The sequence below is a fragment of the Loxodonta africana genome, chromosome 20, assembly GCF_030014295.1.
Source record: "Loxodonta africana isolate mLoxAfr1 chromosome 20, mLoxAfr1.hap2, whole genome shotgun sequence".
NCBI classification, from domain to species: Eukaryota; Metazoa; Chordata; class Mammalia; order Proboscidea; family Elephantidae; genus Loxodonta; species Loxodonta africana.
The window spans coordinates 74333084-74349821 of record NC_087361.1 but is presented as its reverse complement, the minus strand read 5'-3'; the positions used below and the strand labels follow the sequence as shown (position 1 = coordinate 74349821).

At 47.0% G+C, this 16738-nt stretch overlaps 1 protein-coding gene across 1 annotated transcript in view; it reads right to left on the bottom strand.

Annotated features, from left to right (window-relative positions):
• Positions 1-16738, bottom strand: part of CACNA1S (calcium voltage-gated channel subunit alpha1 S) — a 90036-nt gene that overhangs the window by 13737 nt on the left and 59561 nt on the right. The window contains exons 23-29 of the mRNA XM_064273414.1: positions 11865-11917; positions 11403-11549; positions 10704-10905; positions 10046-10204; positions 8437-8547; positions 7623-7706; positions 325-381 (exon numbers count right to left, since the gene is read on the bottom strand). Of these exons, the coding sequence (XP_064129484.1) occupies positions 325-381; positions 7623-7706; positions 8437-8547; positions 10046-10204; positions 10704-10905; positions 11403-11549; positions 11865-11917 (813 nt within the window). The remainder of the gene's footprint in view (positions 1-324; positions 382-7622; positions 7707-8436; positions 8548-10045; positions 10205-10703; positions 10906-11402; positions 11550-11864; positions 11918-16738) is intronic.

Genomic DNA, 16738 nt, shown 5'->3' with positions numbered 1-16738 from the left:
TTGCCCTGTCCTCACAGGCCCTCTACCCTATGAGCTGCCACCACAGTCCTGTCCCAGCAGTCACATCCCTCTCTGGAGGTTCCCATGTGCATAGAGGGTGCCAACAAGAAGCCTCGCCCCCTTTTCCAGGGCTCTGAGAAAGCCACTACACCCATGCACATTCTACCACACAGCCCTGGGCCCACCCTAGCCCACCCGACCCCTCAGCGGGCCTGCTCTGGGGAAGGATCCATCCCATGCAATGCACGCGGCCAGGCCTAAGCAAGCAGCTGCAGGGCAGAGAGCTGGCGGGCGTGCTGGCAGGCTCATGCAGCCTGGAATTACAACGTTCCCGCAGCCTCCACCCAGGCAATACAGTCCCCCGCTGGAGGCCAGGAAAGTCTGTGGAGAGAAGAGACCAGGGGAGGGGAAGGAGAGGAGAGAGAGAAAGAAGGACACGTGGGAGGGAGGTGAGGAGAGGTGTCAGAAAGGACAGACACATCGAAGAGTTAAAGAGAGAAAATGGTTGTCAATCAGAGGATGGATGGGTGGGAGTGAGGATGAAGCTCTGTGGGACAGTGAGGCAGGAGGCTAGGGACAGGGAGCAAGAAGGGGAGGGAAGACTGGACACGGAAAGGTCCCTTCTCATCTCTAAGATCTATATACAGTTGACAAAGGGCTTGGGTTCTTTTTGTGTGTCTGGGTTATGTGATGCTGGGGACATCCCTGATGAGGCCATATTAGAAAGTGCTTGCCTCTTCATTGCAAATGGAGTCACACCCCTATCTCCCTGAGGCCAGTGATGCTGGCCAAGTCTCTGGTGGCACTGAGGCCCCCGTGGAAGTCCCATCTTTCAGGCGCAAAGCTGCTCTAGGGGAGTCTGTGATGCCCACAGCAGGTGTCTCTCTGCCCCAGGACTAGGACCAGACTCTTAAAGAGCAGGTGGTTGAGTGTGTGGGAGCATCGTTTTTTCCTGTTTACTCTGAGCATCTTCCTTAGGCCACATTTCATGAGAAGGCTGTGGTCTGGAGCCCTGGGTTGGGGGAAGTCAGTTGTTTCATCTTCCAATTACCCACAGTGAGCTAGTCCCCAGCCTGCTTGTTTCCTAGGCCAAGCACCATTCTCTTGGGCTGCCTTTCCCTGGACCACCAGTTCTCAACCCTGGCTGTACATCAGAATCGCATGGGGAACTTAAAAAAAATATCAGCCTCTGCTGGATCCTCACCCAGGCCAATTAAATCAGCTTCTTTGGGATGTGGCCTGGCTTCAGAATTTTTTTAAATACACTCCGGACCAACCAATTGCCATGGAATTGATTCTGACTCATGGTGCCCCCACGTTTGTCAGAGTAGGACTGTGTTCCACAGGGCTTTCAATGGCTGATTTTTTGGAAGTAGATCACCAAGTGCCTCTGGGTGGACTGGAATCTCCAGCCTTTTGGTTGGCAGCCAAGTGTGTTTACTGTTTGCACCACTCAGGAACTCCAGACACATTCCAGGTGGCTCTAACACACAGCCAGGAATGGCAGCCCATACTCTAGACCTGCACTGTCCAATGCGATAGCCACCAGCCATGTGTGGCTATTTGACTTACAATGAAAAATTATTAAATAAAACTAGGAATTCCATTCCTCAATTGCACTAACCACATTTCCAGTGATTAGTAGCCTCATGCGGCCAGTGCCTACCATACTGGACAGAGCAGAACATTTCCATCCCTCAGAAGGTTCTACAGGACAGTGCATGCTCTCCACCTGTCTCTGTTTGTGCTTCAGGAATATAAATCAATTTAAATAAGACTTCAGGTAGACATCACTGGTAAAGGAACATAGGCCGCTCCCAAAGCTCCAACGACACCTTCCCGTCCTCCACCACCACAGAAACGGTTTTGATTTAGCCAGACCTCCCCAATGTCAAGAATTAACTTTTTAAGAAAAACATTGCAGGGAGGGTTGTTCATTTTGGCTGTTTAGAGTTCTCTCCTCTGACTGGGCTGGTGAGAAGTGCTGTTCTCAAACCACAGGGCCCTTTGGGGATGCTATTTCCCAGCCCAAACTGAGCTTGGATGGACACACACACAGGTTTACATACTGGTTTTGCCCAGAACTTGCCCAGCCCCTCCTGGGCCCTGCTCTCTTGTGGGATCTGGGCAGACAGAGTTCTGTCTGTCACTGTCTGCTTTGTACATGTGTGTGAACAGGATTCCAGCCCTGGCCTTTCCCTGGCACAGGCAGGCAGCTGGGGAGCCAAGTCCCCAGAAAGGGCCGCTTCCTGCCAGGGCTCAGCCTTCAGGAGCATCAGGCCCAGGGCTCCCACGGACTCCAGAATTTTCCTCACCTGCTCCCCTCACCCTCGCCCCCTCTCAGGCCTCCAGTGCTGAATCCTGCCTCCCCACCCACCAAAGTTTCACCCCACAGGCAGGTGCAATCTGAAGGGCTTTCTGTTGACCAGCGGGAAGTTCAGGAGGAACCCCTACTCACAACGAGCCCTGCACTCCCTTTGGGGCTAGTTCCCCCGTTTCAGGCCCCCATTGGCCACACCAGCCACCCTTCAGTTAGAGTCCTGCCCTGGGCACGGTTACGGTGCCCTCCTCCTCACTTGTCTCCTCCATTGCCCACCCCCTACCAGCCCCTCCACCCCAAGCTGCTTACAGTCTGCCTAGAGCGATGCTGTCTGATTTCAGCCCCTGACTCTTAGATCTCCTCCACCCTGTCCCGGCTCCCTTCTTCACCCTACAGTGATCCTCAGCTTCAGCACCTCAGCAAGGCCACCCCTGGAGGGCTCCACTTCCAAGATGCTAAGTGTGGACCTCTCTGGCTGGAAGCTCCTCCGTGCCCCTCTCTTTCCTCCTCACAATCTGATCCTGCTGCTGTTGCTCATTCTACCTCAGGATCTCAAACACTCCATCCCTATCTCTTGGTCCAGCTCCTGGGCCATTTGCCTCTCTGCTCAGCCTGGGCTCCAGGCTCTGCCATTTCAATAACAGCCTTGCTTGCCCTGAGATGCTCCACCCAATGTGCCCTTAAGACCACGCTGTCCCTGGGGTCCGACCACCTTTCTCGGGCTCCAGGGCCGCCAAGCATTACCCCAGGATGAAACCCAGCTGATGAACACTGCCCACCTCCTCCTCCCCACCCCCGCCCCCAGACTCAGGTCCCTGCGCACTGCTGCCTGGCCACCTGTCACTCCTCCGGGAGATCCATTCATCACATCAGCTGGTCCTCAAAGGCCACCCACACCCTCGTGCCCACTGTCCTCCCTTCTGGAGGACTCTGCTCCTGCCTGTTAGACACTCTCATGGCCAGCATCCCTCCTTCGCCCTCCCCCCGCCCCCCGCCCCCCGCCCCCAGCTCCCTTTCATACTTTCTGTCACCTCTTTCTCACACTGTTCCTTTTCCTGGTGTTCCAAATCGTGTCCTTTTTGGCCTCCTCTGAAACTCTCATTGTTTCCTCAGTGATCGCTTCTCACACTTGTCTTGACTGTCTCCTCTGTCTAGGTTCCATCTGTAGTTCTCTATTTCCCTAAAACAAATCTATGCCTTGAATCTACCACTCTCCAGTAACTACCTTTCACCCAGCTGCTCACAAAAGCTGCTTCCTATACTCACCGCCTTGGTTTTCTCACCCTCTAGCCACTGTTCAATCCCTTGTAACTGGCTTCAGCCCAGGTCTGCTAAACTGTCACCCTGAAGGTCTGTGATAGCTTCCCAATCACTAAGTCTTGTACAGGAATCTCAACTCCTTTGCAGTCTTTAGTCTTACTCTGGGGCAAATTATCCACTAGGCAAGGTAAGCACAGTGCTTACCTTGCTTACTAGGTCATCTGTAGTGAACAATTTCACATTTTTTCACCACATTAAAGGCTCTACTTCTAGGTATATGGCTGGCATCTGTCTCTGTCCCAACTCCACAGCACCTTCTACAGAATCATAGCCTCTTTTCAAATTTTTTTCTAAGAGGGGCAGGTGACCCATTAAGCAAGGTAAGCATCGTGCTTACCTTCCTATCAGATAATCTGTCCCTGGTCTCACCCAAGGCTTCCACCATTACCTTCATTCATCAGTGTCCAGCCCATGTTTTCAGAGTTCTTACCATGTACTAAAGTCCCTGGGTGGTGCAAACGATTAGCACTCAGCTACTAACCGAAAGATTATTAGTTCAAATCCACCCCTGTGGAAGAAAGGCCTGGGCCTGGCGATCTACTTCCATAAGATTACAGTCATTGAAAACCCTATGGAGTGCAGCTCTTCTCTGACGTACATGGGGTCACCATGAGATGGAATCAACTTGACAGCAATGGTTTTTTTTCACCATGCACTAGATGCAGATAATGACACTCAGGTCCACTCCTGTATTTCCAACAACTTGATTCATGTCTCTACTTGTATACCCCTCCTACAGGCATTTCACCCTCCACAGTCCAAACAGAATAATGGTGAGTGTGCTCTCTCCAGTCTTCTCTTCTGGGTTAACAGCTCAACACCTAGAGTCACCTCACACCCTTTCCTTCCCCTTGGCCCCAGGTCAAACACTCACCAAAACCTGTTGGCTCAGCTCAAAGTCTCTAAGCTTTTCTCTTCCACTGTCATAACCTGAGCTGTGACCCTCATTGCTTTATGCCCATTTTGTTTGCCTTCCTTCTTGCTGCCATGGATGAACTGGTTTTTTCTTAAGCCTGGCCCCTCCCATTGGGGAACGGGTCCCAGGCCCTCTCACTTATTTAAGGACTTGGCTCCTGTAGTTTCCTGCTGGTAACCAGCCAGTGGCATGAGCCCAAAGATATGCTATAATTTCCCTCATTTTCAAGGAAACTCTTCTTGACCTCACATTCTCTTCCAGCTTCTATCCCATTTCTCTTTGTAGCAAAGCATCTCAAAGGGATTGCCTATACTCAGTCTTCACTTTCTCCCCTCAGTTCACGCCAACCAGGCGTTCTCCCCCATAATCCCAATGAAAGTGCTCTTGTCAAGGTCACCCATGACCTCTACCAATGATCTCCCAAATCAAGTCAATGCTCAGCTCTCATCTTCCTTGATCTTGCAGCAACGTTCAACACACCTGATCACTGTCTTCTTGCAACACTGTCTTCTCTTGTTTTCGGGACTTCACTCTTGATTCCCGTGTCTCAGTAGTCAATTCCTTCTTACTCCTGTTCACTGGCTCTTCCTCTAACAGCCTTGGACCTTTTCTCTCTAAACACCCTTCTGTTTTAGTTATGTAGTGCTGCTATACCAGAAATATCACAAATGGGGGCCTTTAACAAACAGAAATTTATTTTCTCACAGTTTAGGAGACTAGTTAGGGCAGCGGCTCTAGGGGAGGACTCTCTCTGTCTGCTCTGGGGGAAGTTTCTTGTCCCTTTTCAGCTTCTATTCCTAGGTTCCTTGGTGATCATACAGTGTATATCTTCCCCCTTTTTTGTGTTCGCTTGCTTGCTTAACCTGCTCTTATATCTCAAAAGAGATTGACTTAATACACCCTAGACTAGCATAACAACAAAAAAAACCCTATCCCAGATGGGATCACATCCACATGAATAGGAGTTAGGATTCTAATACACATTTTTTGGGAGACACAATTCAACACTTAATGCCTTCTAGGTGATCTCATCCATTCCCATGACTTTAAATACCATCTTTACGTAAAGTCTCAGATTCATATCTCCAACTTGACCCAGCCTCAGAACTCCAGACTCATAAATCTCACTGCCTACTTGGTTTCTCCATTTGGAAGTCTTGTAACCATCCCAAATTTAACATGTCCAAAACAGAACTCTTGGTTTCTGCCCCATGCTTGCTCCTTCAGCAGTTTTCACATCTTAGTAGATGAAAGTTCAGTTGATTGGGCAAAAATCCTTGCAGTCATCCTTGATTTGTTTTCTCTTACCCTAAATTAAGTCCATCAGCAAATATTGTCAGTTCAGCCTTCAAAACAGATCCAGAAGCTGACCACTTCCCACCACCTCCATAGCTGGCACTCCAGCCACCATCATCTCCCATCTGGATTATTGAAACAGCTGCCTGAGTGTTCTCCCTGGGTCAGCTCTGTCTCCTATAGCTTGTTCTCAACACAGTAGCCAAAGTGATCCTTTGAGAACTAAATCAGGTCATGCTTAAGCCCTTCAAATTCTCTCATCTCTCTTAAAATAAAACCCAAGATCATAATCATGGCTTTCAAGGGCCTATGTGATCTGGTCCCCACTTTCTCTCTCTCTTTCTCTGACCTCATCTCCACCATTCTCCACTCCAGACACAAGGGCCTCTTGCTATTCCTCAAACTCACCAAACATGGTCCCACCAAAGGGCCTTCATACTCTTTCTCCTCTCTCCCTACAACACTCATCCCCCCATCTCTGCCTGGATCACTCCCTTGCTTTATTCAGGTCTTTGCTCAAATGTCATCTTCTCAGAGAGGCTTTCCCTGACACCACATTCCCATTCTCTGTCACTCTAAGTCCTTGTTGTTGTGACTAGCTGTTGTTGAGTTGGCTCCCAACTCAGGACACCCCCATGCACAACTGAATGAAATGTTGCCAGCTCCTGCACTATCCCCGTGATGGATTGCAGATCGGACCCTTGTGATCCAATCGTTGGCTGAGTTTTTGAAAGTAGATCACCAGGCCCTTCTTTCTAGCTTGTTTTAGTCTGGAAGCCCCACTGAAACCTGTTCGGCGTCAGAGCAGCACTAAAGCCTCCACTGATGAATGGGTGGTGGCTGCACATGAGGTGCATCGGCCAGGACTCAAACCCAAGTCCTCTGCATGGAAGGTAAGAATTTTACCACTGAACCACCAATGTCTCATCTAAGTCCTTAACCTGTTTTATTTTTCTTCATAATACATACTTGTCATCACTTGCCATGTTATAGATGTATGTGTTTATAGTCTGCTTCCCCCATGATTTGGTTCACTGCTGTATCTCTAGCACTAAGAACTCTACCTGGTACAAGGGAGGGTGCACAATAAATGTATGAGGAGTAACCAAAGGTCCAGCTTCCTAACTGGGCCTGTATTTTCATTTATTCTCACCTCCTGCTCCTCACCTCCAAATGAACGTTTTAGAAGGATAATTCTAATCCTTCCACGGCTCTGTTCAAAGGCCTTTGGTGATTTCCACAGCCTGTTAAATAAAGTTCAAGTCCCTCACCCACCACCACTTCTCTCCAGCCTGACCTCTCCCCCTCTCCTCTGCATATTTCATATGTTCTGCTAACCTGAAGCACTCAGCATGCCCTGAACCTACTTTGCACCTGCTGCTCTGTGCCTCCCCCACAGCAGCCCTATCTGTGGTACTTGCTCTCCTCCTCCAATGCCAATGACCACCTCCATTTCCTTCAGGGCCCGGTTCACATTGTGCCACCTCCAAGAAGCCTTCCCTGACCACCCACACAGAGATGACCCCTCCCTTCTTTCAACAGCTACAGCTCTTGCCTTGAGACACTCATTCTGACCACCTGGTATCTGAGTTACCTGCCTGCCCAGCAGGATTGTAAGCTCCTTGAGAGCAGAAGCCACAGTTGTCACATCCATCTTTGTAACCCCTGGGTACCATGCTGCACACGCAGTGGGTACCTCACAAATATCTGTGGACTAAATACAGGCTTTTGGTCCTACCCCGGTAATGGGTCCGCCTGCCTGATACTTACGTCAATCTCACTAAGGATGACGTCAATGATGCTGCCGATGACGATCAAGAAGTCAAACACATTCCAGGGGTCTCCAAAATAGCCCTGGGAAAGAAAGAGATGAGAGAAGCAGGGGGTGAGCTTCTGGGGGAAGGAGCTCTGGAGGCCAGTAGAGGGAAGTGGTCCCTGTCCAGGGTAAGGGAGAGCTGTGGGGCCAGGCCAGGTGGGACCAAGGCTCCACTCTACTCGTGCTCCAGTGTGCCCCTATCCATATACCTTGCCCCTGGCTCTTCATTTCCCTTCCTCTAGAGCACAAAGCAGTAGAAGAGGGGAGGGAGAGTTGTAGGGATTTAGGATTTGGGATCCTGGTCCAGGTTAGGGAATTCTTTCATTCCCCTCCCCCATTTCCCACTTTCAAGCCCCATCTGGAGCCTGACCTTATAGAACTGGCAGAGGTGGCTGGACTGGGAACAGCGAGAGTGGGCTTGGGAACCGAACAAACTGAGTCAGGCACTCCCGCTGGCCCTGGGCCTATTCTTCAAAAGCTTAAAAGAAGGTGGGGAATGTCAGATGGGCTCAAAGAAGGGGACAGGAAAGAAGTGCCCAGCATCCATTCTGTCACGGGTGGATTGTGAGCACCTTGAAGATTTCACTTATCCTGTATCTAAAGGTGGAAGTGGTCAGGGGGGTGAGCAGGTTAGGAACAATGGTGTTGGATAAGGGGTCTTCAGCGAGATGAGGGGGTGAGCTTGGTGGCCCATGAGAAGGCCCCCACCCCACCATGCCTCAGCTGCCCTCTCAGCTCTGCGTCTTGCCCTGTGGCCCCAGCACTTACCCTGGCCTTGAATGCCATGAGCTTGAGGATCATCTCCAAGGTGAAGATGATGGTGAAGGCCACGTTGAGGATATCTGAGATGTGATTCATCTGCTCTGATTGATTGTAGTGCTGTGGGAGAAAGGGGCTGGGTGAGACTGCGCTTCTCTCCTACAGGCTGCATTCTCGGAGTCCCAGTCTCTTCCTGGGCTGCCCCCACCCTCCTCCTTGGGCCCCCTGCCCACCCTTCTTAGATCAGAAAACTAAGAGCCTCCTTTAGTAATCACCCAAATTCCATCAAGTCTTACGGACCTCTCAGGAGTTTATGAAGGAGCAGGTGCTCTAATTCCAAGGCCTGCTGAGTGGGTCTATTTACACCCAGGGCTGCAAGACGAGAGGCTCATTGACATATCTGTTATGGGATGACGGGAATGCGGGCCCCAGGCAGGGCTTCTGTGACAGCCCCATCTAGTCATTCGGCACAGGGCTAGGAGAGAAGACCCCTGGACTCTAGAGCTGGTACTATCACTGACTACTGGTAGGGCAAGGAGCCCTGGTGGCAGTTAAGCTCTCAGTTGCTAGCTGAAAAGTTGGTTCAAACCCACCCAGCAGCTCTGTGGGAGAAACACCTGGCGATCTGCCTCCATAAAGATTACAGCCAGGAAAACCCTATGAGGCAGTTCTATTCTCACATGGGGTTGCTACGAGTAGAAACTGATTGAGAGCACCTAACAATGCCGGTGAGGGCTGAGCTCACCAAGTTTACTGTATCTGCACACTGGCACAATGATGGGGAGGCAGTTATAAGCAATAACTTTGGGCCTCTTGCCCCATCACTATGGCCTCATCAATTCCTTTTCTGTATACATTTCCCCAGGAATCTCTTATCCTTCTTTTAAAAAAACCGATGAAATCCTCCCTCTTCCACAAACCCTTCCCAGGTAGTTCAAAGGATCTGAGGGCTGCCCCCACCCCATCCTGTCTTGACAGGTCTGCCCCAACTCTGCTGCCACAAGCCATTGCTCTGATCCTCTACACAGTCTAGGCCTGCTGACTCCATGACTCCCTTTCTGTGTTCTCATGACCTGGCCACATGTGGCCACGTCACTGAGTGTGTCTAGACTCCTAGAAGCAGGGAGCCTAGCCGTGCGGTTCTATTTCTACAGGGTTTAAGGGATCAGGTGCTTAATTAAGGCTCCATAATGATGCTGCGGATTATGATACTGTCTGTAAAGTGTGCTCATCTCCTAAGAAAGACACCTGTTCTGTGACTACTGAACCCATTTTTCTCGGGACCTGAACCAAGATTCCAACCAACTCAACCATCCAGGCAACAGTGGAAGAAAAATAGAGAATGCGTGTTCTACTTCCTACACCTCCTCCTTCTTCTGCAGCGACCATGTCTTGTTTATGGAACTACCACAACTATCTGTACACCTGAATGATCTCAATTAACCATCAGTGCCTGTTCACACAGCATTTCAGTCCTCAGTGCCTGGCACACAGTAGGGGCTCAGGAAATGTCTATTTTTGGGGGGAAGACCAGACTGGAATCCTGCCTGCCCACCCTGCCCTGCCCAGGGCTCAGGTCCCAGTCTTATCACACCCCTCTCTCCTGGGGGTCCTTTACCTGCATGCCCAGGCAGATGGTGTTGAGCATGATGAGGGCAAACATCAGGTATTCGAAGTAGGAGGATGTGACGAAGTACCACACCTTGTACTGGTATGGGTTTTTGGGGATGTAGCACCTCAGTGGGCGGGCTTTCAGGGCATACTGTACACACTGGCGCTGAGACACAAGGCAATGGGGCAGGTCAGCACCAAGAAGCCCTCCCTCCCTCTCCACACCCACATCTATGGGCTGCTAGGAACCTGCATCTGTGCAAGCCATGAGCAGCTGTGGCCAGGAGCCTGTGGCTTAGGGATTCTGAAAGACTAGGTAGGATGAGACTCCCATTGGGCTCTGAACCCGGAATGTCCCCTTGGCATACCCTGGAGTTATCACAGCCTATCCCTAAGATGGCTCTAGCCCAGCCCAGGGCCTCCAAAAGGCTTCCTTTCTCTGGATGTAATGGAAGTTCCAAGAGAAGACTCCCACTCCCCCAGCTTGTATTGCTTTGGTTTGGAAATGGGGTGGAGTGCAGGAATGCTGGGGTTGGGCATCAAATGGAGGCTCTGGGGCCACTCTTGGCCCCTGGGCACTCTTGGCTGGCCAGATTCCAGGGCTTGGAGGTGTCAGAAGGCCTCCTGGGGCTCTGCCCTCCATCTCTAGCAGGTGGCCCAGCTACCTGGTTCTTGTTCAGCTCACAATTCTTGTACTCAGTCTCCCCCTGCTCCTGGAAGGTGACAATAACGAAGCCCACAAAGATGTTCATCATGAAGAAGGCAATGAGGATGATGTAGATGATGAAGAAGATGGCCATCTCCACTCGGTTGTTGTAGATGGGGCCCATGTCCTCCTTGTTTGAATCTATGGCCTTGTACAGTAGCCTAGTGGTATTCAGGAGAGAGAGGATAGACTGGGCTGGAGTGAAGGGGCAGAGAATCAAGCTGCGGAAGGAGGGTGGGCTCTATCCCATAGACAACAGGGAGCCAGGAGAGCTTGCTGAGAAGTCAAGTGATGGGAGAGAAGTAACAACTGTGCCATCAAAAGCCTGGAACAGATCCTGAAATGGCCCTGCCTTTCCATAGGAAGCCCCGTTCTATCCCTAATCAATCAGTGGGACCCTCCCTGCAGGCAGAGAGGTACACACCCGTGTGAGGATTGGGTACATTTTGTCAGAGCCCCAGGTATGACTTCCTTTGGAGTGGCCATCAACATACCAGCCCTACATAAGCCATTAGAAAGTTGGTGGGATTTGTTGAGCATCCACCATGGGCCTAGAATGACCTTGGGTGCAGTGGGGGCTGCAGAATGGCAGGCTGGCTCCCAGGTACTACTCCCCACCCCGTACCTGTGTCGAGCCCAGGCCCCAGCCCTCACTTACTGAGGCCATCCCTCGAAGGTGGAGACTGTGAAGAGTGACATCATGGCCGAGAGCACGTTGTCAAAGTGGAATTCGTTGTGTATCCACTGCCGGGGACGCAGCTCCATCTGCGTGGGGTCCCCATCTTTGTACACATAGTAGTAGCCCCTGATATAGGGAAGTCCCATCACTTGCCTGTGTATGACTGAGCTGCTGACTCCCCAGCTCACCCAGCCTCTGGGCCCTGGGTAGTGAGTGTGCGGAGAAATGAAGGCCCACATCTAGGACCAGAGGGGGCACCACCGGATTCTCCCTTTCTTATAATTCCCCAAGGAAAGGGGCTTCTCTGAACATCCCTGCTGGGCCTAATGGCTCTGGTTCCCCAGTTCCCCAGCCTGAGGGACCACCCTGCCCTCTCGCACTAGGTACCCCATCCATGACCCTGCCCATGGTGCACACCTCAGCCCCCAGAGCACAGCATACCTGCACTCCTCTTCTGTCATCTTGGATAAGTCATTGCAGCTGAAGAACTTTCCCTGAGCCCAGAAGGAGAAAGGGAAGGAGATAAGTTCAAGGAAACAGGATTAAAAAATGGACTCTGGAAGTGGAAGTGAATGGTAGAAGGAGAAGGGAAAGAGGGACGGCAGGAAGTGAGAGCCTGTCCTCTTCCTCTCCAGCAGGTCGCCTAACCACTGGGGCCCATTCCTAATCATGGCAATCCCATGTCCGTTAGAGTAGAACTGTGCTCCATAGGGTACTTTTTCTTCTTTAATTTTGTTGTTGTTGTTGAGAATATGCACAGCAAAACATAAACCAGTGCAACCCTTTCTACACGTACAACTCAGTAACGTTGATTACATTCTTCGAGTTGCGCAACTGTTCTCAGCCTCTTTTCCTGAGTTGTTCTTCCCCTATTAACATATACTCACAGCCCCCTAAGGTTTCTATCTAATCTTTCCAGTCACTGTTGTCATTTCAATCCCATATAGTTCTTAAAAGATCGTAACGCTCAAGGTAGACATTTTTTACTAGTTACGCTAGTTTTAAGAAAACTTCAGGAGATATTTTTGGTTTAAGGTTTAAAGACTATCTCAGGGCAATAATTTCAGGAGTTCATCCAGCCTCCATGGCTAAGAAAGGTTGCAGTTCATGAGAATTTGAAATTCTGTTCGGTATTCCTCCCCCCTTCTTCTTTTAAAACTATTTGTCATTTTTATTTAGTGCTTTCCTCTCCAAAGTGATATTGGCAATCTCTTCCCATTCCCACCTCCAATGGCTATTAACTTTTATTCAACCAAGTGATATGTAATGTACTGTGGCTTTTTAAAGAATAATTTTATTTATTTTATTGCTGTTGCTGTTGAGAATACACACAGCAAAACACACAATTCAACAGTTTCTACACGTACCACTTAGTGACATTGATTATATTCTTCAACTTGGGTAACCATTCTCACCCTCTTTTCTGAGTTGTTCCTTCTCCATTAACATAAATTCACAGCCCCCTAAAGTTCCTGTCTAATCTTTCGAGTTGCTATTGTCAATTTGGTCCCATATAGATAGTTCTTAAAAGAACATAATCCTCAGGGCAGACATTTTTTAGTAGTTAAGCTAAACTACTGTTTTGTTTTAAGATGACTTCAGGAGATATTTTTGGTTTAAAGTTTAAAGATTATATCAGGGCAATATTTTCAGGGGTTCATCCAACCTTCATGGCTCCAGGATGCCTGGAATCCATGAGAATTTGAAATTCTATTCTGCATTTTCCCACTTTGATCAAGATTTTTCTATGGAATCTTTGATCAAAACATTCAGTAATGGTAGCTGGCCACCATCCAGTTCTTCTGGTCTCATGGCAAAGGAGGCAATTGGTCATGGAGGTAATTAGCCACACATTCCATATTCTCCTTTCCTGACTCTCCTTCTTCCTCTGTTGCTCCAGGTGAATAGAGACCAATTGCCATCCCTTGGATGGCCACTTGCAAGCTTTTAAGACCCCAGGCACTATGCAACAAACTAGGAGGTAGAACAGAGTCACTAAACATGTCATTAGGCCAATTAAATGGGATGTTCCATGAAACCATGACCCTAAACCTCCAAACCAAGGAATCAAATCCCATGAAGTGTTTGGTTGTACATAAGCAGTCTCAGCAGCTACTCTTTTCTTTTTCTTTTGGCCATTGCTGTAAGTGTATCTGTCACATAACTTTTGCCAATTAACTTTTTAGAGGTGTACAACTTACTGACATCAATAATACCCTCAATCAAGGCAATTCTTCCATCACTGTTAAGCCTCTTCTCCCTTCTTGTCCCTGGTAACCACTAATAAACTTTGGTCTCTATACGTTTGTCTTTTCTTGTCTTTTAATATGAGTGAGGTCATACCATATTTGTCCTTTTGTGATTGACTAAATTCACTCGGCATAGTGTCTTCCAGCTCCATCTATATTGTAGCATGTATCAAGACTTTATTTCTTCTATTGACTGTGCAGTATTCCACTGTATGCATGTGCCACATTTTGTTTATCCATCTGTTGATGGGAATTCAAGTTGTTTCTACCTTTTTGGCTATTGTTCATAGTGCTGCAATGAACATTGGTGTACAAGTCTCTGAGTCTCTGCTTTCAAGTCTTTTGGGTATATACCTAGGAGTGGAATTGCTGGGTCATATGGTAGTTCTTTTTTTTTTTTTTTCTGAGAAACCACCACACCGTTTTCCACAATGGCTGTACCATTTTGCATTCCCACCACCAATGGATAAGGGTTCCAACTTCCCTACATCCTCTCCAACATTTGTTATTTTTAGTTTTTTTTTTTTATCTTAGCCATCCTAATCAGAGTGAAATTGTATCTCATTTTAGCTTTGATTTGCATCTCTCTGATGGCTAATGATGTTGAGCATCTTTTCGTGTGACTGATGGCCATTTGAATGTCCTTTTTGGTGAAGTGTCTACTCAAGCCCTTTGCCCATTTTGTGATTGGGTTATTTGTCCTTTTGTTGTTAAGTTGTCCAATTTTTATATATACTTTGGTTATTAGATTCTTATCAGATACATCATTTCCAAAGCTATTCTGCCAGTCAGTAGCTTTTTTTTTTTTTTTTGGTAAAGTCTTTTGATAAACAAAAGTTTTTAACTTTTATGAGGCCTCATTTATTTATTTTGTCTTTTACTGTTTACACTTTTGTTATTATATTAGATAATTCATTGTTAAAAGCTAGGCCCAACGGCCTTACCCCTACATTTTCTTCTAAGAATTTTATGGTTTTAGTTTGCATGTTTAGGTCCTTAATCCATTTTTAGTTTATTTTTGTGTGTGGTGTGAGGCATAGATCCTGTTTCATTTTTCTGCATGTGGAAATCCAGTTTTCCCAACACCATTTATTGAAGAGACCCTTTCCCCATCAAATGGACTTATCTCCCTTGTCAAAACTCAGTTGAGCATACATGTTTGGGTTTATTTCTAGACTCTAAATTCTATTCCATTAGTCTATGTGTCTATTGTTAGAGGACTACCAGGCTGTTTTGATTACGTAGCTGTATAGTGTGTTTTAAAATCAAGAAATGTGAGTCCTCCTACTTTGTTCTTCTCTTTCAACATTGCTTTAGCTATTCAGGTCCTCTTGTCGTTCCACATAAAGTTGAGGATTGTTTTTTCCATTTCTGTAAAGAAGGCTGTTGGAATTTTGATTGGGATTTCGTTCTTTGGGTAGTACTGACATCTTACCAATATTAAGTTCTTTTTACCCAAGAACATGTAACATCTTTCCATTTATTTAAGTCTTTAATCTCTTCCAGCAGTGTTTTATAATTTTCATCGTATAAGTTCTTCATGTCCTTGGTTAGATTTATTCCCAGGTATTTTATTCTCTTAGATGCTATTTTAAATGGAATTATTTCCCTAATTTCCCTTTCAGGTTTCTCGTTTCTGTTGTAGAGAAACCTAACTAATTTTTGTTTATTAGCTTTGTCTTCTGCAACTTTGATGAATTCCTCTATTAGCTCTAGAAGTTTTCTTTTGGACTTTTTGGGATTTTCTATATATAGGATCATACCATCCACAAATAGAGGTAATTTTACTTCTTTTTTTCAAGTCTGTGTACTTTTTATTGTCTTATTGCTTTGGTTAGGATTTCTAAGACAATGTTGAATAAAAGTGGTGAGATTTGTCCTGTTCCTTATTTCAAGTGGAAAACTCTCAGTCTTTCTTCATTAAGTGTAATGTTGGCTGCTGCCTTTTCATATATACTCTGAATCATATTGAGGAATTCCCCTTCTACTCCAATCTTATTTAGGGTTTTCATCAAGAAAGGCTGTTGGATTTTATCAAATTCTTTTTCTGCATTCATGGAGATGATTATGTGGCTCTCTTCCTTTGTTCTATTGCTGTGGTGTATTACGTTGATTGATTTTCTAATGTTGAACCATCCCTGCATTTCTGGAATAAATCCCACCTGGTCATGGTGTATGACTCTTTTGATATGCTGTTAGATTCTGTATGCTAGAGTTTTGTTGAGGATTTCGGCATCTGTGTTCATAAGAGATATTTGCCTGTAGTTTTCTTTTCTTGGGGTATTTCTGTTTGGTTTGGTTATCAGGGTTATGTTTGCTTCATAGAATGAATTGTGGAGTTTTCCTTCCTTCTCCGTATTTTGGAAGCGTTTAAACAATACTGGTGTCAATTCTTCTCTAAATTTGGTAGAATTCCCCAGTGAAGCCATCTGGTCCAAGACTTTTTACGTTGTTGTTGGGAGGTTTTTGATCACTGATTTGATCTCTTCATTTGTTACGGGCCTGCTGAGACTTCCTATTTCCTCTGGAGTCAGTTAAATAGGTTTTGTGCTTCTAAGAATGTTCCCATTTCATTCAGGTTACCCAGTTTGTTGCCATACAGTTGTTCATAATATTCTGTCATAATTCTCTTTATTTCTATCGATTCAGGTATAATGTTCCCTCTTTCATTTTTTATTTTGTTTTTTTTTGTATTTTCTTTGTCAGTCTAGCTAAAGGTTTGTCAATTTTTTTTTTTATTGTAGGTTTACAGAACAAACTAGCTTCTTCTTAAATAGTTAGGACACATATTGCTTTATGACATTGATTACCAACCCCACAACATGTCAGCACTCTCCCTTCCTGACCTTGGCTTCCGTATTACCAGCTTTCCTATTTCCTCCTACTTTCTAGTCCTTGCCCTGGGCTGCTTTGCCCTTTTAGTCTCATTTTGTTTTATGAGCCTGCCTAATCTTTGGATGAAGGGTGAACCTTAGGAGTGACTCCATTACTGAGCTAAAACGGTGTTCGGGGCCATACTCTAAGTTTTTCTCCAGTCTCTGTCAGGCGAGTAAGTCTGGCCTTTTT